At 30.8% G+C, this 25,878-nt stretch overlaps 2 protein-coding genes across 3 annotated transcripts in view; one reads left to right on the top strand and one right to left on the bottom strand.

The window, feature by feature from the left end:
• Positions 1–25,878, top strand: part of LOC140061041 (ciliary microtubule inner protein 6-like) — an 89,332-nt gene that overhangs the window by 7,377 nt on the left and 56,077 nt on the right. Inside the window, exons 2-4 of one of the 2 annotated variants that reach the window (XR_011847395.1) lie at positions 507–907; positions 1,212–1,324; positions 1,583–1,785. Coding sequence is in view for 1 of the 2 variants with exons in the window: in XM_072107449.1 (XP_071963550.1) it covers positions 507–907; positions 1,212–1,324; positions 1,583–1,678 (610 nt within the window). In the remaining variant the exon portion in view is untranslated. Of the gene's footprint in view, positions 1–506; positions 908–1,211; positions 1,325–1,582; positions 2,316–25,878 lie in introns of those variants that run through there. The other variant, XM_072107449.1, reaches the window with a different exon arrangement.
• On the bottom strand, positions 2,514–16,854 carry LOC140061040 (phytanoyl-CoA dioxygenase, peroxisomal-like). Its single transcript, XM_072107448.1, has 8 exons — positions 16,703–16,854; positions 12,768–12,931; positions 11,726–11,894; positions 7,996–8,077; positions 5,838–6,019; positions 5,396–5,545; positions 3,944–4,078; positions 2,514–3,602 (listed from the first exon to the last, which is right to left on the bottom strand). The coding sequence occupies exons 1-8, from the start codon at positions 16,757–16,759 to the stop codon at positions 3,549–3,551; spliced, it is 993 nt and encodes a 330-aa protein (XP_071963549.1). The 5' UTR covers positions 16,760–16,854; the 3' UTR covers positions 2,514–3,548.

Here is a 25,878-nt window from a genome sequence, read left to right as displayed (position 1 = left end):
AATTTTGAATCATTCTTAGAAATTACTATAAAAATATGGGTGTGCATGATTTCACAATCTGTCAAAAAAAACCTTGCGCAATTTGCAGACTACTTGCGCAATTTAATACGTTGCTTGCGCAATTTGAAACAGATTTTTCAATTCAAATTGCGCAAGGAATTCTTTGCGCAATTTTAAATTGCGCAAATCGTTCAAATCGCGCATAACATATACAATGTACAAAGTGTAGGCCATACATAGGCTGCTAGCTTGTATTAATTCTTATTTTATTGTACTGTTTTTCAATAGATAAAGAGGCTGCCAGATACACTAACAATAGTAAATAAAATTGGGATTCCATCGTATTATGATATTGTATCACTTATGCCTACCAATTTACTAGGCATAGCTTATATTGTATTTTTAGTTAAATATGTAGGTAAATTGTGTACTATTGTTAAAAAAAAGTATATTATTCCTTTACAGTTTGTATAACTTTTTTCTGAACTATACCTCTTATCTTTTAGTCCAGACACCAGTAGAATATTTGGTAACAAAAAAGCAGACACACAGTTTCAAAGTCACTATTCAGCAACCCATACAGGGGAAAGGAAGCCTCCATTAGAAAAACGACCACCATCCACAAATAGACACCATAAACCACATCCAGAGAAGGTAGGATTCCTAGAACAAGACTGCAGACTGTTACACCAACCAATTTGTCATGTTGCCACTAAGATAGAGGTGAAAGAAGCTGAAGAAAACCATTGGTGGCCATCAAGAACATCAGATGAACCTCTAAAGAAACATGAATATAGCTACAGTACAACAAATAGATCAGACTATGGTGACAAACAAAGTCACAGATATCAACAGCAGATATCGAGACATGGAAGTAATCCAAATTCAAGACCTGCTAATGGAATAGGTATTGTATACAAGTACAGTACCAATGAAGATGGAGAGTAAAGTTGTATGTTGGTGAGTGACATTGTAGCTTAGTGAGGAGTGAAGTATCTTGCAGAGAGGAGTTGTAGGCTGAAGAGTGCCAGTAGTTGCAGCTTGAGAGTGGAGTTCTAGCTTGGGAGTGGAGTTGTAGCTTGGGGAGTGGAGTTGTAGCCCGGGGAGTGCCAGGATTTGTAGATTGCACATTGGAGTTGTAGCTTGTGGTTAAGAAGACTGTACTTAAAATACTTTTATATTGATGCTCAGCACACATTCTTTATTTTCAGTTCCAGTAACACACTTGCCTCCAGAAAATGGGCCACGTTTATTAGTTGAGAAGATCTCTTATAACCACCAATACAATGCAAGAGCTAAGCCAACTGAACCAATTAGAGGAAAGGTATGTAGGAAGTATTGGTGGCGCCATTTGTAATTACTGTATTAAAATGTCTCTCTTGTTGCTGTAAAGCGAGGTGCTTTGTGTACAGTACAAGTTTAATATACTGTGTAATTATTATTATAATATCATTGTATTGAACAGTATATACCTTGAAGTTAATAAAAACAGGGAAGCGTAATGATTACTATTGGATTGCTTTTTATGATTGTAAAGCTTTAATTGGTTTCTCAATATAATGATTATTGTGTTTTTTTGTAGCTACATGGAAGCCTGGTGTGGGATACCCTTTATCCTGTTAACTGTGATGATGGTGCTAGTGATGGATCTTCCATGCCACCTGCAGTGTCTCCATGATTGTGCTATCGTTCTGTTTTAGGTGCATATATGTATAATTGCAAATTTTATACTTATATTTTATATATTTTTAAAATCCTATTTATTGAAACTTCATTAAATTCTGTACGATAATTATGCCTGTGTAAATGACTAATTTACCCTGTATTATGAGCCTATCATTTATGGGGCGGCTTAGGCAGCAGAAAAAGTCTGTTAAAATTTAAATGTATTTGCAAAAATTGATACGCAAGTACATTTTAATTTCAATGTAGACATTGGCAAATGGTATTTTTTCTTTCTGATTTGACATTTCTGAGATTTTTAGGGCCAGCCTAATATGACATAACCACTATTCTTGGTTTGTTGATGTTTTTTCGCAGTTATGTTTCTTGTTATGCCTATTTTTATAGTTGTATATTTTTGTAAGAGTTACTTACAATTTGGCCTCTGGCCATGATCTGTAAATTATTTTTATGTGGATTATAATAAAGTGAATATTATTTAATAACACCTAAATAGATTCCTGTCATTTGATTGGACGATTATGGGTCACATGAAAACAAGTGCTCTATTTTATGTGCAGTATATTCCTATAAAATGGTCAAAAATTGGCTGTACTATGTACAGGAATTTTTTCGAAAACTGGCCAAAATATCAAGTTTTTAAAAATCAATTATTATTCGATAATATTGCTTTATATGATCATATATTGCTTTATCATTATCTTATAGTGCCATAGAAACCAGTCGAAAAATAAAATGGTCGAAAATTGACTATTTTTCTAAAAAAATTCCTGTACTATACTAGTACAGGGATATTTTTGAAAATTGGCCAAAATATCAAGTTTTTAAAATTAAATTATTATATGATCATATATTGCTTTATCATCATCTTTATAGTGCCATAGAATCCAGTTCTGTTGAAAAATAAAAGGGTCGAAAATTGGCTATTTTTCTAAAAAAATCCCTGTACTATTATAGTAGGATTTTTTCAAAAAATGGCCAAAATATCAAGTTTTCAAAATTCAATTATTATTCGGTAATGTTGATGTATATGATCATATATTGCCCAAGTATTATCATCTTATAATGTTATAGAAACAAATTATGCCGAAAACTAAAAGGGTCGAAAATTGTTTCATGAGAGGATTATTTGTACCGGCATCACACTGATAAACATTCATTATTTGTATACTAGATGTTATAGCTCTATTTTACACATATAATATATTTAAACTCATTACACATACTATTAAGCTCAAATATCACCTTAATCCTATACATTATTTTCATTTACATAAACTAATACAAGAATTTATTAAATTAAACAATTGTTATTGTAATTCATTTCAGATATTCACATTAAGGCTTCTTGTATAATAATCTTGGCAGCACTTATTTTGACATTTAAATGTACAGTAATACCTTGTTTGGTTGATAATAGTTTGTGGTTATTTTTTAAAATTTTAGTAAAGCCATTTTACAGTAGGACCTATTATTTTATGTACAGTTCAGGACCTTAAAATTTACCCCCAGCATGTAGAACAGCCATGGTTGCAGTAATGTTTTGTTTTACAGCTACAATAGGCCTAAAAGCGAATACACTTAACACATAAAACAGCATACTGTACTTTCATGTATTGAATTGCCAACAAAATATACATTGTAGGTCCTACTGTATATGAAAATACTAGGATAGAACTTTAAATCAACCTAAGTTTCAAATCGAGTTAAAACATGAGTTAAAAGTTTTCACAAGAAAATGTATACAGATAAAAATCATAACAAATATTATTCTAGTATGTTCATGTTCATTATTTCATTGTCTAGTTATTATTTTAGTATATGTACCATAGTAAAACCAATATACACCATATTCATTTTATTGTCTATAAATTGATTTCCTGACCATTAACAAGTCTTCCTTTGATCCTCCAAACATCCTACAGATAAAGCAAATAAGCACAAATGTACAATATGTTTGTGTAAAAGCAAGTTAGCACAGATGTACAGTATGTGTATAACAGAGGGAAATGATAACATCACGAACAAATAAGGTATAGATTGTAAACAAAAACCAAACAATTGTAGATATCTGCCATTTCTCTCTATTGCTGTTCTTTTGTGTACACTTTTGAACAAGTATTAGTAATAATGTATTCATGTCTTGTACTTCATATATATATATATTTCTATGTTTTGTAATTATTATTTCATGTTTATTGCCGAAATGAATTAAAATACTGTGCTAGTTTTTATTTTTAACAGTTAAAAGTGTACTTACATCAAACTTTAATTCAACTTCATCTCCTAATTTTCGTTTGGCTATTTCATATACTTCTTCAGCAATTGTCTGCTGTGTTGTTCCACCAACATCGATGTACTCACACTCAGACGCTGCATAGTGACATGAAATAGCCTTCAAAATTAACAAGGTTTGTTAGTACAACTTATAAATCTATCTGGATTGGAGTCAAAAGATACAGTTTAAATGAAGACACGAGACATTTACAATAAAGCTACTGTATAGTTTGTGATAGCACTATTTCTTTCTCTTAATGCACTTGTTTTTATTTTCTTTTTTTTTATATATATTTAGACAAATTGCCAAGGATAATTATAAGTGAATTCATTGAGGGTCCCTAATGATCAGCTTATGCTCGATGGCTCACCCTCATAAAATATTTTTGAAATAAATATATAAAATAAATAAATAAATTCACTATCCTTCTTAAAGGTGGCAATCCCGTTCACAAGGCAGACATATACTGTACACAAGATGCTCTACATAAACAAAGTCCTATTACAAGTCTTTGGGAGTGGAGTTGAATTTTTAATTAGACAGGATTTGAACCGAGAACCCTTGAATTGGTAGCCAAGCATCATAACCACCAAGCCACAACTCCATCCACTCCATTGAGAACATAAACCTCATCATAGTATTAATAACCCAATATACATCCTGCGTGCTATAGCAACCATTAGACATAGCAAACCAATAACGTTTATTTATTCCAGCTAAATGCATGAGTAAACACAGTTAAGTCCAGTTGATTTGATATGATTTAACTTTGTTTACTTTAAGCAATAATTGTTTTTCAATTAGTCATGAACGCCTGAATTAAAGTATCAGATTTTCACATTTCATATTTCCATATTTAAGAAATTAGGTCAAATTTCAAATGAAGCAAAATAGTGCGCAACAAATCACAGCTCTGGAAAGTGTTGTCACACCTTTCTATTGTAATTCAAGGATAACACACATTTTTTTCTTCGTGAAAACATTGAATCAATGTGAATAAATTTTCCTAGTGGAAAACAGGCTTCACATGTAAAGGGTGATTTGAACCCAATTGCATATACTATAATGTTTGTGAATGTACACACATCTGCACATACAATTTATATGCATTCTCCTCATTCCAACATTTCAAGTTTCATAACAGTTATTTACATACTATGACATTAATGTACAAAGCAAAACAAAAAAGATATGAGGTCAAAGGTTGAAGGCCTTTGAAGATGAAAAAAACATCTTATGTAATGTAAGTTTTAAATTTCAAATATGTATTAAAAGAAAATATTATTGAATAAAGTCTCTGAAAAAAAACATCTTGTGATGGGCAAGCTGAGAAAAAAGAATAAAAAAAATAAATAACATAAATATTGTATGACATGTGCATGTGTTGAAGGACAGTTTTGTGAAATTGGTCAAGACTCAAAATAAAATGTTTACCTTTCTAAACCCTTGGGTTCTATTAGTGCCAGATCCATGCAATAGTAGTGGATGGAAGAACACAACATCTCCTTTCTCCATCTCTAGATGAACACGCTCCTGGTCAGGGGTGTAGTCCATTACACCATGGTACATCTTGTTTACACCACCCTAATAAAAGTTACAAATATAATTTCTGACCATTTAAATCTAGCACAGTATAAGAAATGTATTATTTATCGACCTGTCACACACTCACCATTTTTACAATGACCTGGCTGTAGAAACATTGAATATCCTTATTAGAATGGAATGCAATTAATGCCATGTGAAACAAAATTGGCAAGGAACAACCAATATTATTTCATTTGCGACGCTGAGGTACAGTTTCATTTAAGTGTATCTAGAATGTTATGATAAAGTGAACTAAAAAAAAAATCAATTTCTATCTGTAAAGCTTTACCTCCCATTGTGGATAGCCATGTTGTTTTAGCTTGCCCTTGTGAGAGCCTGGTACCACTACCAGACATCCATTAGAGCGATCAACTTTCTCCATTGCACACCATGCACAAACAATACGTTCAGCTGGCCTGAATGGAAAGTAGTGTAGGTCTTGATGCATTGGATGACGGGATGACTTGGTGCCTAGAAAAGTTAATAACAGTAGAGTAATTACAAACAATAATGCTTAGCCAGCTGTCAATGACGCACAACAAATCAACATTAAGGGTAATGTCAGTGTTACTTTTTTCAAACAAATTTTTAGTAAAATCAGTGACTTGTTTAAGATGTATTGTCCTCCAAAAACATGAAAAATGAAGATTAATTGAATAGGTTTATTTTCGTAGAAAAAAAAAAAGGGGAAAAAATATTTTCACTTATAAAATGACAAAATAAATGGTTAAATTCAACCAAAAACCCATTGGCTGGCAGTCAGTTTTACTAATTTTTGCTTTAAATTGCAGTTTTTTTAGGTAAAACATTTTTTTTTATTCAATTTTTGGTCAAAGTCAATAACTGTTATGTGACATTAAATTGGCAACAAAATATGTTAAAGAATTATTTTTTCAGGAGGAAAATACATCTTTAATCTTTCTTTATTTTGCCTCTTTTGGACAGGTGTTATTCTTTGGACTGTTCAATTGTTATCATCTTACTTAATTTTGTTCTTGTTCATTTATTTTATATCCCCAATTCTAAATGTACTCGAAAAGAAGCTCCCTCGATTTTTTTCCGAAAAGAAGCCCCCTCTTTGCAGGTCTGCAAAACTAGTCTCTAGAAGCCCCTCTTGAACTCAAGCCCACTTTCAAGATAGTATAGACTATTTTAATATCAAAGGAACAAGGTAATTTATGCTAGCTATGATGCAAAATGAATGATCAAGTTTATATCATACATTCAATTGAGTTTAAAATGGAATAATGTTGATAACATTTATATGTAAAAGTGGCAGGTAATGTCTTAAAAATGTGTATTCTTGTATGTAGTAGCAATTCACAAAACCCAATAAAACATACAGTACTAATACTAATAGCATTTCACAATAGGCCTACAGTTAATACTGAATTGCCAATGTGTCAATTAGACCATTAAACCAGAACACTTAATTAGAGAGTGGCATTACCATAATATTCAACACATATATTTTGCTGAAAGTGAGTTAATGTTTTACAAGGCTTGTGCAACCAGCATGTCCTATTTTAAGTAGGTCAGAAAATAAAGAGTAAACACTTGTAATTTGTATGGAAGGTCATGTTTTTAATGTGAAATAATTTATTTTCTTTTCTTAGAAGTGTTTATATTTATTTTTTTATTCTTGTTTGTTCCTGCTTTTTTTTAACTATCTGTGTTTTAAGGTGTAAACTAAACTGGGGTTGGGTCAACCGGCTCAGCTACAGTGATGGGTTGACCCTAGTATCACCAATTCAGTTTTTGTTTCTGTTAAGTAAAATCAAAAGGATCAAACAGAATTTGATTTTGATTAATTTATTTTTTATTGAATCCCAATTTCCAATTTATTATACAATTTAAAGAAAATTACAATAAACAAATGGTGATTTTATTTGCAGAAAGAATAGTGACTGTATGCACACCGGGATGCACACCAGATAACTGACTGCAGGAAAATGTATGTTCAGCAGTTGGTGCCTATTAATAGGTCCGCTGTGAGAAGTAATTTAAATGCAAATGATTTTGAATGTGTGATATTTTGACCTACTACAGTATTAGTATTACTACTACAGTTTGGTTCTAAGATACAAGGAGATGACTTCTTTATGTGGCAGCGGCAGCGGTATTACTTCATCAAATACCACAATTCAGTTTTACTGTGTGAACAGACCTTCCAACTTGGACAAACAAAATGTTCAGTTTTATGAAAGCGAGCGCTATAGTATTACAGATTTATTTTTTTGTGGAATGTTCCATTCATCGCAACTTTATTCACAATGTCAGATCAATTTAAAATATACATAAATAATTATATTTTTGAATATTAATTACAAAGTAATGCAAATTTAGTTGAAGTTTTCCCAAGATACTGGAGAAATCTATACACGGTACTGAGAATCGGGTGCAACCACACCATTGATTGAATTCTGAATGTTGCTCACTGAGTTTACCTGAATCTGGTGGCTTGTTTATCAGCATTGTGTGCATTGCCATGATGTTTGGTCCTGTAAAACACTCCACATACTTAACAATCTAGTAGCAAAACAAATATAATACAATCAGCTCATCAATGCAAAAAAAGTCTATGATTGTCATTAAAAACATTTTATTTTATTTTTTTAAAATTTTATTTTGCAATCAACAGCGGGGAACCTGCCATTTACAGAAAGGAACACATAAAAAACAAGATAAAACACAAGACATTTTTTTTTAAAGTGCAACTGATGTATACTGTAAAGTGCTATTTGAGAAGATAAGTTCTACTGCCAGAAACATTGCCCACAAACCTATCAATAAAGGCCGTAGATTAACAGTAGCCCTGTCTTAGAAACCACAAATCCGTGACCATCAATCCACAACCTGTTTTACGCTTATGAGCACATTTTGCACACAGGATCCAACAACTCATAACAGCGGAACTTGTCAGCTGCAAAACTATGGTTTTTTATACCCTAGCTTGCCTAACAGCTATTAATTCCATTAAATCTCAGCCTAATTATGAACCATCACGCAGCAATTTAATGAAAAAAACAGTTTTAATTGTCATTTTTCGATTAGAGCTAAATTCCGGAAATTTGATCACCGTTATGAAATTATAGACTTGTCAACTCTCACAGGTGGGTATCTTCATATTACGTTTTAAGCATGCAATATATTTTTTCATGCCTCATTATTTATTCATTAATAATAATGTCCATTACATTTTCAGTATCACAATGGATAAAGAATACAGACTCTTTATTGGTCCACATGCAAAATTCATTTTGCTTTCATGCTTAAATAAAATATAGACAAAAACTAATAATATAGAGTATATATATTCATTTTATTAAATACATTTTTCTAAACCGCAATGGAGAGAGAATCTTTATTGGCCCACATGTAAAATTCATTTTGTTTTCATGTTTAAATAAAATATACAGACAAAAACTAATAAACATACAGTTTATAAGAGTAATTTTAATAAATAAATTTGTGTAAACTGCAGTGGAGAGTGAATCTTTATTAGTCCACATGGAAAATTCATTTTGTTGCCAAGCTTAAAATATACAGACAACAATTTATAAGAATATTCAGGACAGAAGCTCAAAAAGGAAAATAAATAATATCATAATACAGACAACATTGTAATTGTTAGTTATTGAAATAACTGGTCTTTATATGTTTATAAAAATTGATGTAATTATATACTGTATTGTTTAGTATGTATGAAATTGAATTTGTTTCATTTTTTACATTAAAACATTTTTACAAAAATGGTTAGCAATTGTGAAGTATTAAAAGGAGGGAAAGCAAGAATTACACGATATTTATTTGGTTTTAATAAATTGTGTAAATTTAATTTTTACTGGTAGTGTTTGGGAGATTAATCCATGACTTTGTTCCATTAATCCATGATTTTGTTCCATGGCATAACAATGTTCTTTTTTCTCGTACCAGTTTCCCATTTCATTCCATTAATTTGTTATTTGGCTTATATCTTGTACACTGAGAATCATGGCTATTAATGTTAAAAATAAATTTGGCATTCACTCAAGGAATATGGAGCCATTTCACTCAAGCACTTGCGCGTTAAAATATGTTTCTTTTGTCTATGGTTGGTGAAATAAATGAAATAAAATTTTCATTCAATATTTATTGTACGTTTTTCTATACTAACTGCTGTATCATAAATTCATTGATGAGAGTTTTATTATGATAGATAAAAGAACCAAATATAGTCAATTATGAAATCTTAAGTTCAATTTATAAATTGTGAAGGTCAAATGTTGTATTTGTTGCATATGAATATGGTGGCTTAGAAAATAAATAAATAAAACAAGATGCATTGTACCCAGACATTCCAACACTTCTGATTGCCTGAATATTAACAAAATATCCCGAATGGAAAAATATTCTTCAAACCCTGAGTGAATTCTATCTATTTCTGTATTTAATACATGATTAAATCTGATTAGTTGGGTATTTTGTGAGTTTTAAACAAGGCAAAATCATACGGTAATAGACTTTCCTTTAAGTTAAACATTTTCGGGAGGTTGGGGTTGGAACATCTGTTGTACCGTTCATGAAAATAGTTTGTTTTGTACAGTATAACATTTTTGTGTATTACTGTATTAGATAAGTTTTTATCAATACAATCTATATATATTTTCAACTAACTGACCGTTATAATATGACAAATGGAACAAAATATTTTAAAATATATTTTTTGAATAATAAATAATGAATTAATACTGTTCTTACCTAAAAAGAAATAATTATTAAAAAGCATTTATTATCTAGTCTAGACTTTATTCAGAAAAGTTATAAAAGTAATGAGTATTTGATTAGGCTATTAATTATTTTTCTACTCTAGAAATTGTACTGCTATCGGGTGTAACAATAAATTGCTCTATGCTTTATTTGTCCACTATTATCATAAAATAACAGTAGAAATTCTTCTTTAAAAAAAACATGAAATATAAAATCAGATTTGAATAGATTATTTTGTGGTTTTACTAAAGTTAATCACTTTCCTAGACAAAAAATGGAGAAAATTAATGTTTTCACTTATAAAATGACAACATAAATGTTAACCATTGGCTGGCAGCCAATTTGACTATTTTTGCATTAAATTACAGTTTTTTAGGTATATATATTTTTTCTATCCAATTTCTAGTAAAAGTGGATAACAATAATTAAAATGACATATTCAATATGAGACAATACATCTTTAAAAATATTGGCAAATATTACTATGATGAAAAAACCGATATAAAAAAAAATGATTATATCTCTAAAAGATACTCGATTACAGCACAACTAGGTCAAATTGAGAGCACATGTCTAAAATCTTGATATGAGCACTCAACATGAACGACATTGTAAACAATGACCAACGTTCTCAACTTTAATTTCAAGTATTCAATAGTGAGATGTTTACTCCACTCAACTTGAGAAAATTAAATATTGGGAGGTGTTACAGAACAATGTGTCAACTATAATAGAACATTTAAAGTATTGGTAGTTATAATACATGCCAAAGGTAGAAAGATACCAACTCATTACATAACTTATTAAACAATCTTTAGAGATCAATATTATATCGGGATATTTGTTTGGCAATCAAAAATATCGGAAGGAATCTGCATTTTATAGGGAGAACGGGAGAAGACTAAAAATATTGGGAGTCATTATCGGGAGAGTTAGGAGGTCTGTTAACTGTAAACTTGACACAATCGGTGTGTAAATTCGAATAAAGTCATATGTAAACTTGACACAATGTGTAGACTTAACAGGAGCGGTGTGCAAACTCAACATGTCATCTCAAATTGACATATTAATGTCCGTCATAGCTTGCTATATCTGACACTAATTGCAACAAAAACTATAAATATTCTTTTGTCTTCATTTGTAATCTGTCATGTATGTTTGTTTGAAATGACCTTTTCACTATTTACAATGGAACAAAGGTTAAAGAAAAACTGGTGATTATCATGATGTTGTTGGCGTTTGAGAGGAATAGATAATTACATGTGATATATGCTTGCAAGTGTAATACCTTGAGGGAGAGGATAGTACACTAACTACCACATGATTACACCTGATTACAGTGACAGGCTACATTACATACATTGTTTTGTTAAAGATGTAACCAGAGATAATGTTTTTAATATTCAATAAAGACAATGTTTTCATCACCTCTGGAAGTGTACAGAAATCAAACAAAACTGGGTCAAACTGGAAGTCTTGTATTTTGGTGATAGCACGTTCTCCTTCAACGAACTCTGACCTCGCTATGGAGACATCTTTCATGACAGTCAAACCGGGCACTTTAACTTTGCCGCTACAAATATCTTTAAACTCTGAACTGTCAAAGGAAAAATACGATTTTATCTAATTGACTGGTATAAAATACTCAAAACAACCAAAGGTTGAAATGAAAGTTTATAATAATTCAGAACGCCTAAACCGTACATAAAACTAAACAAAGAAGAAATATGACAATAAAAATATGATTTAATTTCTTTTATTTCATCATAAAAGTAGATTATACAAATATTTACTGTAACAAGACAGTACAAAAGAAAAGAATTAAACAATCCACATGATTGGTGGCTCACCAAAATGGAAAATGATAAGATAAAAAAATTAACATAAAATATTATCATTATATTCAATGAATTAAAATAAAAATCTTCAAATATATACATAAATTTATTAAAGATATAATATCTCTCTGAAAAAAATTGTTGTGTTAAAATTGTAATTATTCACTTTGACCAAAAATTGGACTCACCAAACAAATTATTTACCTGAAAAAATAAGTAGGTAAATTGTCTTGTCAGACAATGAGTTTTTGTTAAATGTAACTGTTTTACAACATTATGCACTATATAAATCCAGGATATTATTATTATTATTTTGTCTTTAAAGAAGAAAAATAATTAGGTAGAGTGGTTTAGGAAAAAGAAGTATATAGATAGATAGATTGAACTTTAATATCATATAATAAGAGCAATAAGAGTTCCGAATTATCTCATTTTTATAATTGACTACTCTGGGAAATTAGTTCTAATTTTTCATACATAATAATATAATAACATGAAAAACTTATTTAGTCAGATAATGATATGCTTCACATATTAAAAAGATTCAAAGTTATCAATTAACGATGAAAGGAATTTTCAATTAACGGTGAACGCAGCTTTCAATTAAACATATTAAAATATTTAAAGCTTACCAAAATTCATCAATTTTGTCATCCTTTACCAAGCCTTTGATCACAACAAATCCATCTTTCTGATAAGCATTACACTGCTGCGGTGTCAGTAGCAAGTTGTTATTTAACACATACTCAATGTTATTCCAATGTTGTCCCACAGAGGCAGCCACTGGAGATACAGACTTAAGTACCGTTAAGTTAAAGAAAAAGACAAATGTATCACTGGGCTTGTTTCTGCTGCATATTATCACCAATATAACATTTTTAATAGAAATGTTTGATATTTATTAAATTTCAATTCAAGTTAAGCAGTACAATAATAAATAAAGATAAGTAACTTCTTAAAAGCTAACGAAACATTAGGGCAACCACAAAACAAATTTTACAAGTAGTGGTGCCAAAAAAAAGAAATCTTTAAAAGGAATTTAAATTAAATCTTTTTATATAAATAGAAATGTTTGATATATTTCTGCTGCCTCACAAAAATGACAGTATAAACATACCCTATATGGTATTTTCTTTGCAGCAGAAACAGGTCCATTGTCCATTTAAACATCCTATTTTTCACATGTTAATGAATACCACTGATCTAATAATACCAGAGGGAGCAATCTTAATTTTCAAGAAAAAAAAAGCAGCTGCTCATAAGACGTTTATATTCTGCAATTAAGAATGCCTAATTACCCATAGTAATAACACATTCTAAATCTATAGAGGAACATTTTACAAATAGAGCCCTTGAAAGTGAATCAACTATATTAATTTTTAGTTTGTATTCAGCATACATACAGTTTATATATTTTAAACTATAATACTGTTGTGTTATGTTAATTGTTATTCTATATCTTTTTTAGGACCTAATTGTATTTAAGTTCATTTTTTTTTTATATTTTTTACTTTCTAATGTTCTTTGCTGTAATTTTGTTGAAATTTTATAATATATTCCAGTTTCATTTTTCAATGAGATGCACAAAAATCAAATCATTGGCTGGGGACATGGTTGTTAAATCTAATGTTGATTAAATACATAATTTTGTATCTTAACTGCCGTCTACTAAATATTTCATAATATAATATATAATAATATTAGCATAACAATGATTTACAAGCATATTTACATTGTTGAACTAACTACATTTATACATTCATGTCTGGTGAATTTAAAAACAATGTTATAACAATCGAAAAAACAGAGTGAACACAAAATAATACACAATATTAGTCTAATGTTTACTCTGCTTTTAAAGACACTTTCCCTACGTTTTTTTTTATCTAATTAAGGTCAAAAACTGCATGTTATGTAAAATCAAATACCATGGGCCTAATTGCGATAATTTAAATGCTTCAAAATAAGTTGATTATAATAATTTATGTGGCATGCTGTTATAAATACTTCTGTACCAGCATGCATCGTTTCGAGGATTGATATTTTCATTGTGCTTCTGTGATGCAACCATCGTGAAAGGAAAACAATTGAAGACTATTCAGTGAAAATATATTAATTAACATTAACTAATTTTGTCAAAAAAAAAGAAAGACAATTAATTTAGCAACGAGACAATGCCATCTTGATTTTTTATGTTTTTTGGGGTACAATATATATATTTTTTTTTTCAGTGTGCTGATCTGGTAGGCGCTGCACTGCTGGCTGCCGTGGGTCCGTGGAGGGTATAATCCGAATTTCTTCAGTTTACGGTTAAGCTTGAAGACCAGAATAAAAATAAATGTGAAAATTGAAATATGGCCATATCAAATTCCTGTGAGTTAAATTATTCTGAAAGTCACTCAAGATTGGTTTTTTACCATATATTTAATTTTCTTTCAAATAAACATTTCTGCTCTTTTAGATCGAAGAGCAGAGCATTTCTGAGCAATAGCTTGTTTTTATTGCCTGACGACGTGGCGTAGTGAGTGTTAACAACGCCACTGTTCACATGCAAAAGCTTATAATTCGTCAACCTTACTTTATGCTGTTCAACATAACCTTACAAGTGTATGAGAATGACAATGGTGATGTTTTTAATACTTGTGAATTGCTTTTTTTTTACATTTCAGCATTTAACATTTAAGTGCACCCAATAATAGGCTAGAAGCTATCAAGATGTGTCTATGATTACTATATCTTGTAGTTTTTGTACAGTTAAGTCTTATTCACTTCCGATGAGGGAAACATTACACATTGTTACTATGAACACATGTATTACCATAGTAACAGATGAAAACTCAAAGAATTTATACAAAAGCCACCCGTGGGATCTGTGCAAAACCTGCAGGCCAGGCCAGCGGTTCAAGGTGTTATCACTGTAGTAGTATACAGTATCTCTCCATACATAAATGAAGCTACACGCCAATCATGTGACAATTGCATTGTGTTTGCAAGTTAACATTCAGGAAACTGAAAACAAACAATGTTAATTAAACAAAATGTTATGCCGTGTAAACAAGGCTACTGTATCAAGCAAAACTGCATTTTCTTATCTTATGTTTATCGCCGTAAAATAATGTATTTTATATAATTATGGCAATTCTGCTCCCTGTTGTTATTGTGCTAACGATATTGTAAATTAATGTAAACTGAACAGTTTTTTAATTGTTTTAATTAAATTGTTTTGTTTAACTCTCCTGATAAGGGCTGGAGTGTCCGGATGGATGAATAGATTAATTTTTGAACCCGATCAATCACCAGTCTAGCCTATTGCACGTGACGTGGTTGCTCATTGTGTGACAAGATTGAATGGACATATAACAAAGTTCAACATTGTTATTAAATATCATGTGACCAATACGCTTTAATCAAATGACAAGAACTTTATATATGTGTTATAAATTTATTTTTTGGTCTACAATTAATCTATGAATACAAATTCCAAAATTAAAGATTCCAAATAGTTAATAATACAACTCTTGCAGCAACATTTGAAATCCACATCTTTGTCATCATGTTTGTTTAGTTGTGTCACCAACCGTTGTCTTGTCTAATGACATTTCGTTTGTTTACTGTAATAAATTACTGATTTATTTGCCGAATAAAACTAAACAAGTGCAAATGAGTGATATTAATGCCTAGCATAACATTGTTTGGGTGACGCAGGGCCCTTCTAAACACCAACCAAATGTCTATATTAAAACGCTTCTCATTGGATAAAAAAGACCTCCCATGTACTATGAGTTAATTCATAAAGTTGCTGTTGCTTTTGGACTTGTGTCCTCATACAGCGATTGCTTAAATCATTGTATGTTTATTGTCTGTAGTGTTATAAAATTCTGACTTAAATACCAGGGAATAAAACAATTATTCAATTATTCTATTAGCAACTATGTACGACCCCCAGGAGAGGTCGTCACTTTAATGATGCATGGTTACGTAAAAAAACCTAAATGGTGCGTCCACCTTTGAAGGGCTGGAAAAATGTTGTTTAAATGTACGTATAAATAAAAAACCAATATGCGGCTTACAACAAACAGTTAAATTTAATTCAATTCAAATCAACATTTATTTCTTCCACATAAAATAAGAACAAATATCCAATATAAGTTGTAAAATGAAGGAAGATGATGAACGGTGTTTGTAAACGAAAAGAATGTATTGCGATCACCGATGTTCGTCATGCACGAAAATCATCGCCGCCTAGCTAGCTAGTTAGGCCCTACTAGGCTAGCTAGGCTATGGAAAAACCTCAAAAAGAAAACACCCAAAAAATCCAAACAAGCAGTAGGCCTAGCCTAGCTAGTACTATATAGCCTAGTAGGGCCTAGCCTAGGCCATTAAGGTATCCATGCATAGCCTAAATCTCTAGGCCTAGGCCTTCCATATAGCCTAGGCTATACCATAGTAGGTCCAGGCCTCTAACGCGGGATACGCTAGCCACAACGCCTACCTAGTAGGCCTAGCTACCCCCTACTAGGAGGCCTAGCTAGGCTAGGCCTAGATCTACAATTGAACTGAAGGATACAACGATGCCTTCTTTTCTATTCTTCAGATGAGAAGTGATAATTTTTAGTCGTTCCATTATGACGACGGACACTGCTGCTGCTGACTCGGCTGCAGGAAACAACTAGCCTAGCTTGACGTCGTTACAACAACCAGGTCAGGGCAGCAGCCCACTTTTTTACGCCCCTGTTTTTTTTTGTCCAAAATGAGTATGGAACGCGGTGACTGCCTTTTGAGCAATGTCTCTTTTAGATGGGGTGAGTGGTGCAGGCAACACACCCCCTGAGCCCAGCTGAAAACGCCGAAATAATTAAAAAAGCAAAAGCCCTACATAAATCAAAATAACTCGCTAACTGGTTACGGTTTTTTAATATAAAGATTATTCTTTCGGGGTGTCATTTTGATTAGGTGACTCTTTTGAACTATCTTAGATTTTCGAAGATAGGAAGAGGACATCATTATTATGTTCCCGGTTACCAAAAACACGTTTTATTTCTGTTCCAGTCATAGTGGGGCAGAGGTGGTTCAGCATCCACACTATATCAGATTCAAATATCTTTTAAGTTTTAATTTAGAACTGTATATAAATTATTGTTCTGACAAATGGTCTATGATAGATAAATTAAGAAATAGTGTTTAACTATACGTCATTAAGAGTTTTTATTTCAGCTGGACATCAGACTCTAATCAAATCTAACCAAATAAACGTTTTATTGTTACACCAAACAAGAGTATCTTATTCGGATTAACTAAACAATCACCACTGTATGTGAATTGTTTGCCAACCTGTAAGTAGGCTTTCTACTCAAAGCAGATACATATCATAAAAAAAAACTTGCAACGGTAAATTGATTTTACATTAGAAGTGAAACAAGCAATCTAGCCGAGTCTGTATAATAGGAGACAATTATTGTCTTTTTAATGTGATGAACTACCGCATTCATTAACTCTCACGATACAGTAATAGGCCCACTGAGTGTTTCATATATCTGCAAAAGGTCAACATGATTATCATACACAATACAATGTATAAGATGTTTTTCATAATCACATTTGTTTAACCTTGTTGAAACATTATAAGATAGATAGACATTTGTTGAATGTTTCTTATTGCATGTTCGGGGTGCATGCGGGGAAGGCCTAGAAATTCAGGGAAGGAATAATGTTATCATCCTTTTTCACCAACACAACAACAATATGAGAAGAAGATAGAAAATGTAAAAGTTTAATTAACAGAAACAATGTATTTCTTTTCTCCATTTTGTACTTCTCCACGTCTATTTACGGGATTGGCTTGTTGAAAAATCTATTCATTACTTTCAAGTTCTAGCTAAGTTTCAAAATCCAGACGTCTTTCTTCTCCCAACTAGGCCTACTATAGCATCAATTAAAGTCACCGCCATCACTTACAGCATATTCACACTTTGGAGTTTATAATTATACTTTCACTTCGTTTTTTACACAAGCCGATAATGTCCAATTTATAACTTGTTTTTTTCTAATTCACAAATGCGGGTTTCTCCTGAGATCGTATATGCTAATATGTTTATCAATTATAAATTCCTTTTGAGATCCTGTCCTAGCTAACCCTAAGATTCTTGTCACACTCTATTCTCCTACCTATCCTTCCACTCTCAGGAGAACTGTATTTTGTCGTAAATGGTTACTTGGAGGTTTTAGCTTACTTGCCACACTTGCCATGACATAACAATAAGTGCGGTCTGGTGAGGTGAATGGCACAATGGATAGGAGCCTTTTGAGTCGATCGACGGCATTTACTCAGTTCACAACCCGTCCCAGCTGAGTGGTGGTTAATGCCAGTTTTTATATATTTCAACTACTTTACAGTGTTCTTAATAGGCCTCCAATCTCATTAACGCAACTATAAAATAACAATAAATATAGGCCTACATATATAGTTAATATAAAAACCAGATAAAAACATTTTTCAAAATATAAATTACACATAGGCCATAGGCCTACTCATTTTCTATAAAATCTTTAACTTCTGTAAGGCAGTACGTTACAGTTATTTAAAAAATTATAATTTAAAAAATGTTTCGGCCTTTGTTATAATATCCAATTCATTTACAGCAAAGTTTGCTCTTATAATAAAAGATAAACCAAGTAATTTATTATTATGTTTGGTTTGAAAGCACTTAGCAATCACACATGATTAAAATCTGTACCTTTACACATTGTCTTGTAATTAACAAGTATGTGTGTGCTTGCTGTTCACTTTCGACCTTATTTATACATTATATCACACATACATCAGTATATTCCAGAGTTTTAAGCTATTAGTAAGATTCAGTGTAGTAAATTAAGCAACTTTAAAGGGTAGCTCCGAGTATAACGTTTATATTATTTGTATTAAACAATTTTGATAATAACCGCCTTTAATTTTCGTCGGTATAGTAAAACAGACCGATCATCGTAAAATAAGCCATTTTTTTTTTAAATGGTGCTTCGATGCTATACAGTTTTAACGTGTTATACATCAGGCAATAGTATAGAAGAAAGAAAGATCCCTTATTTTCTATAGATTTAATACATTTTTTTTATATAATTACATTCTTTCGTAATATCATTTTTTATTTACACCAAAACATTGGTGATTTTTTAGCTACACCAAAACAAAATGCAACGTAATGATGAATATTATATATGTTTTGTATAATTTCGATGATTTAACTGATTACATTATTAATTATTATAAACATTGATAACAATACAAATAATAATCATAAAATAAATATGGGCAATCTCTCTATGTGGAGCAGGTATATTTTTAAATGTCACGAAAATAAATTAAAGATAATAGATAGGATAAGAAAGACAATAACCATTAATAAAGAGCTGCATCCTTAATGTGACGTTGATAGGTTGTCGTTCTCGGGCCTGTGCAAACGTATTCCCCAAACGACAATCGTTTATCATATCCCTTGAGATACTTGAGATTAACTCTTTAAAATACAGTATTTAGATTCTGATCAAAATTATAGACCTAACCAAACTTATACTGAAGTGCGTATTGATGTTCAGTGCTAAAAACACGCAATAAATAATGGTATATATTTTTATAATGATAATGTTAGCCAGAACTTAGCATAAGTTGAATTTGTTATTAACATTTATTTGTAATATAAGATAAATAATAAAAGATCTATATTTTTGTATTTTCATTGTATCAATGCGTTTTGATGGGGATCCCTATGGAAACAAGCCTTTGGGCTTAAAGGGTTATTCCTTGCTTTCCATGTTTAATTAACCAAGTTGAATGTGTATATTATTATGTATTTATTTTCATTCATTTTTTATGCTGTTATATAAACTGTACTGTTCTTGGCAATCAATAAATATTACTTACTAAGAACAAACAATATGTAAATACAATGTAAATATTTAAAATTCCAACACCTTAATATAATCATGTTTCTCTTTATCTTATATTTCAAATTAAAAAATAACATTACGATAGCCATATATGTTATGATAAATATTTTTGAGTGTCATTTGAACAATTTTATTCACCTAAAAATCATGTTTATAATATATAATTTAAATATCGCCCTAACACGGTTTGCATTTATCGACATTTTTTAAATTTCATTCATTTAATTTCATGGTAATTAAATATTTCATTTTTGATAATTATTCACACTATACTTCTGTTATAGGAGGATCTAGTCTGCTTTTAGAGAGATTTATCATTATAGATTGTAAGAATGTCCTTTTCGACATAGGGTTAGGCTTAGGCCTACATTATTATAAGTTTTTCAAAGCGTCAAGTAACAATTATTGGTCACGATAGTCTATTTCGTGCCAGCTTACCTGGATAAACCAACAATTGCCTTTCTCCTCGATAACTGCTATTTTTAATATTAATAATGTATAATCCAGCTACCTCATTAATTAGTACGGTAATAGTCGGAAAATGTACCTTATGGCTAATATTGTATTTTCGGTGTATTCGTTCATTTTTATTCATTATGTAATACAGTGTTAGAATGGAAATTAATAATAATAATTATTATTGTTGTCTGAGGAGAACAACAAGTAATCCCTGGGGCGTTAATTGCTGATCATCCACCTGGGAAAACATTGCTTTTCATCATAAAACGTAACGAAACACATAATTACATAATAGGTATTTATTAATAAATTCCAATAAACCTACCATAGGTATAATATACAGTATTATTGATGTTCAGTGGTTAGAGGCTTCACAACATTAGGCGGTATATAAATAAATAAATAACAATATTAATTATTATTATTATTATTTCATTTAATCAATTGTAAACATGTATTTACTTTTTCTGGCTGGTTAAGATTGTTGTATACATTCTCGAGTCTTGGGTTCCAATAATGGGAATCTTAAAGTATGTACAACTTTGTAGGTTTGCGTCGAAAATGGGCTTCCATGACAGCATCTTAAATTATGCGCCCCCACCCCGCCCCACAACACAATATATACATTGATACTCGTCATGCGCTTTAATTAAATACATAATGATGATAATGATGATGATAAAAATATTAATAATATATCTTAACTTAACCATTTTTAACAAAATCACTTGAATAACAAACAAAATAATATTATTTAAAAATTAAATTCCACTACTTCGATTTAATAAAGAAATAAAAAAAGGATGATATTGGCCACCTGCTAAAATTCTATTCTATATTGATGATTATGATATTAATAATAATATCATTAACTATAAGTTAACATTTTAATAACAAATAATATGAATAGGCCTAAAAATAAAATTATTTAAAAACTATAAACCCCACTACTTCGATTAAAAAACAAATAAAACATATATTCATGGGCACCTGCTAATAATCTATCCTATATTGTTTTTTTTAAATTTTATTATAATAATGATTTTAAAATATAACTTTTGTAAAATTTCATTTCTGTTGTAAATATTCGAACTGCAATTATAACCGATAAATTTGGTACCATATAAATTGTAGAAAAATGTATTAGAAAAACACACACACACCCACATATCTTATTATATATGTATATACAATTTCAGTGATTCATAGAAGTCTTTCTTCCGAATACAAAATACATATCATGACAGCTGCAGCTTACTTGAAGATGCTTTTCCGCTTAATTGATCCTCTGAGAATATGTTTGTTGAGTTTCACGCGAGAGATTATTCGATTGGCCAGGCGCCGACTATCTATGAAGATAGCTAGGAAAAACGTTTGTAATTTCATTATCTTCTTTTTAGGATAATGGCATAGAACAGCTCTTATAAATTAACTGCTCTGTCAACTAAAACATTTGCTCTTGCAACATCTTGTGAGTATACGACAACAGTCTTCTTATTGATCAAGAACGTAAAATATCAAGTGACAGATAGCTACCGTACTCTTATTATGTTTTGATACAACGAATATTATACTTTAAGATGTCTTACTTTTAAATGGTAAAGGTAACAAACAGGAACATATAATCAATATGATTCCGCTTTGTTCAATTTTCTTCACGATCTTATTATTATTAGGAACATTAATATTTGTGTCCGCGAGTAGGCCTAATTTACGTTTTAGTCTACAACCAGCCGATAATGACGCTATCGAAGGAACCAAGACTTTGTTAAGTTGCTACGCTGAAGGACTAGAAGATGATATGGTTATATCATGGATGCGAGATGAAACCAGGATTAGTCAAGGTGAGCAACTATTAAATGACCAATATAACAAACGTTACAAAGTTGAGATAAATACTTCGGGACAGATGAACACGCTTTACATTAAACCGGTACGGATGTCGGACGCTGACCATACATTTATGTGTGCCGTTTATAAAGGTGATGTACAGGTCCTTCGTTCAAAATCATGTACATTGAAAATAAAACAAGTTCCATCTTTACAGTTTCCAAAATGCTCAACAAGCAGAGCAAGTTACATTGAGGAAAAAGATAAAGTAACGGTAACGTGTACAACAGAAGATGTTGATCCCAAACCCTCAATTGTCCTCATATATGAGAACACAATACTTGAGGGAACAACTGAGGACAACTTTAATGGCAATATTATGATCAGATATACATTCACCGCTGATCGAGAACATGATGGTAAGACATTTATTTGCACTCAAAAAACCCCAGCTGACAAATCAGACATAAGGAATTGTAGCGCTGGTCCTATAGCAGTGAAATACAAACCGGCACAAGTCAAAATAAAAGGAGATGTGTTTTATAATGTTGGAAAAGAAGCACTTTTTGTTTGCAGTGCAGAGGCAAACCCTGACCCTACGCTGTTTCTGTGGTCATTTGACCCACCTCTTGCACCAGACTATTATAGCATAGAAAACGAGGATCGAGTATTGCGAATCAAAATTAGATCTAGATATAATGGCACAAGGGTCAAATGTGAGGTATCTAATTCAATTGGAAGCAGCTTGAAAGAACTTCAAATATTTACACATTCCTACTTTTCTAGTCCAACTATTATTGCGGAAAAGGTAGGTTCTGGTCAAAATACGCGCAGTGGTCTCAGTTCGTCTATAAACTCTACAACCATGTTACTGATTGCTGGAAGTACATTAATGATTACTGCTCTACTTATTGGAATATTACTATGTTATTTTCAAATCTGTAAAATACAAAGGCATCATCCAATTACAAACTCAGGATACAGAATTGCACAGCCAGAGGTATATTTTGTTCCCAAAGACAGTATTGCCCCTTCAATAAACAACTGCGACTGTAATGAATGGAAGCGTACAGTAGGCATACAAGTTCCTACAGATTTGGACATCGAATCGGTCTATATGGACATCGAAGACGATAAAAAAACATGTTCACATAAATCGGTGTGAATCTTCCGATTATCTTATTTATTAAAGAGACGTTTGCTATATAACCTTAAAATATAGTTTAATGACAAAAAATATCGACGTTTCAGAACCATCATGCAACCATTCTCAAGAACAAATGAGTAACGTTACACTTTTTAGTCTTTGTTATTGATTACTTATAGTATTTTCCTGTCATCATTTAATGCTTTGTACTTTTAACTCATTTGTTCTTAATGGTTCCATGATGGTTCTGAAACGTCGATCTATTTTGTCATTCAATTTTATTTAAAAAATATCTTATTTATAGTTGTAAAAATGTGAAACTCTGATAACTTTACTCACTGCTTCCATCACTATATGAAGGTCATATGGAGATTGGTGAACATAAATAACAAGGCAAGACTAGTTTATAGACATGTAGACACTGAAGTAATCTATTCATGATCTTAAAGAAAATTAATTTGAAATTTGAGCGTAATTTACATGCACAATTAACTTTCATAAAGCAAGATCATTAGAATTTCAAATTTAATTAGGAAAATGTAAACTACTAGTCGTAAAACTAAATTGTGAATTATTTTTATGTAATATAAACTGCAAGAAAATTAAATGGTTTTACCGAAAATCTACAATGAAAGAAGGAATATTGTTGTACTTTTTCATTATGAATTTAGTCAATTAATATCGCTGCTAAAGAAGTATTGAAGTTTTGTGGGTTGCGTCCTACTTTACTACACATTTTTGTGTCTGTTATCTTATATACATAACTTATTTATTTATTAATATTTTGAAGTTTTAGTTTTTGACTGTCGAGTGGGGCGCACAATTTAAAGCTTTCTTGCTGTCATGGCGTCCCTTTTCCACATTATATTATTATGTTGATTATGTTTCTGTGTATTTTGCTCTACAATTTGTGTAAATAAATGTTATTATTATTATATACATCATTTTGATATTCTACCCGTTAATTCACTTCATTTCTATTTATAGTTCCATTTTACGCACACATTTTTGTTTTCAAAAACTATGCTAACCTTTTCTCCATTTGCGCGTTCCTCATATTCAAATCGTCTTCATTATTTTATTGTATTGCAATGAACGTACAACTTATTAATTATTTTTGTTTCTTTTTTTTCCCGATAATTTGTCTAGGCCTATCTATTATTTATATAAGCAGACCTTCCGTCGTCGCGAATCAAGCACATTACGTCACGAGGCAATTTATGCGGTACGCCGTTGGCCTTCAGATTAAAAAGAAACGTAAGATTATTTCTCCATGGTAGGCCTATAAACAGGCGAATAAGTTAATAAATATCTGTATTATTACAATGTATTACATGCTACATACACAATCTGTTGCTTTGATAATACTCAAAATAAAAGAAACAAAGAAATGTCGTTTTCAATGACCTTCCATACAACGACGACGACGGCCTCAATTTACTATATGACTGTAATTACTTAGACCTTAATAATATACAGTACATTTTACGGCATACATCAAATGTTTTGTACACCAGAAGGTATTCTTACTTAATTGTTATCCATAGGCATATATTAATTATCGAGAAATGGTAATTACGATGGGAATTTTATATTTTTTGATTAATAGAAAACTCTTGATTGATGATGGTGAGGTGATACGAGTTATAGATTGTTGAAGAATATTAATGAATAATAAATTAGTTTCAGCAAATAATAACATGCCATTAATCACTATGTTTTATTGGGGTTAATTTACCAAATTAATTGTTTTTTTAAAATAATTATGGTTATTGATTATTTTTCTCTTGTTGTACAACATAGATTTACAACCAACGTTTTAAAATTTATTTTATTTTGAAAATTGAATATACAGTAGGTGTATAAACCGTGTTTTATCGCAACACAACATGAGCTTACACAACATGAGCTTACACAACATGAGCTTACACAACATGAGCTTACACAACATGAGCTTTTTAGACAAACTTTAGTCTCTAATGTCTTTTCTTTAAATAAGTTATATCGATTTCTTTCTTATAGGCCTAAACCTTATATAATTATTATTTTATTTTTACATATTTTGTAATGCTTTTCTAATAAAAATCATCATAGTTGGTAAAGTTAACATAATAATCGGTATAGGGGATAGTTTGATTCAATATTTTGAAAATTTAATTGTGGATATCAAATATTAATTGTCATATTGTTTATAGTTTGGATAACCGAATTGAGACAACTAAACGTTTATTTATGACAAGTTGTAAATACTGCTGCATATCATAGTTGTTTTTCTTTTTAATTTATATTAATTTAAATATAAAAATAGTACATAACGTGGAATCCAATATCATCATCAATTTCTTTTGACTTAATTTAATATTCTT

This window comes from Antedon mediterranea, chromosome 10 (genome assembly GCF_964355755.1).
Source record: "Antedon mediterranea chromosome 10, ecAntMedi1.1, whole genome shotgun sequence".
In the NCBI taxonomy this organism is placed as follows: domain Eukaryota; kingdom Metazoa; phylum Echinodermata; class Crinoidea; order Comatulida; family Antedonidae; genus Antedon; species Antedon mediterranea.
The sequence above is the reverse complement of the archived record's forward strand: the minus strand, read 5'-3'. Positions and strand labels throughout refer to the sequence as shown.

What these genes read in the sequence shown, in the direction of transcription:
- LOC140061040 (XM_072107448.1), bottom strand. Translation starts at nt 16,759, where the DNA reads ATGGAACGACTAAAAATTATCACTTCTCATCTGAAGAATAGAAAAGAA. An exon ending in ATTTCTGTACACTTCCAGAG is followed by an intron (nt 8,078 to 11,725) that starts GTGATGAAAACA and finishes TTTTGCTACTAG; the next exon opens with ATTGTTAAGTATGTGGAGTG. An exon ending in AAACAAGCCACCAGATTCAG is followed by an intron (nt 6,020 to 7,995) that starts GTAAACTCAGTG and finishes TAACTTTTCTAG; the next exon opens with GCACCAAGTCATCCCGTCAT.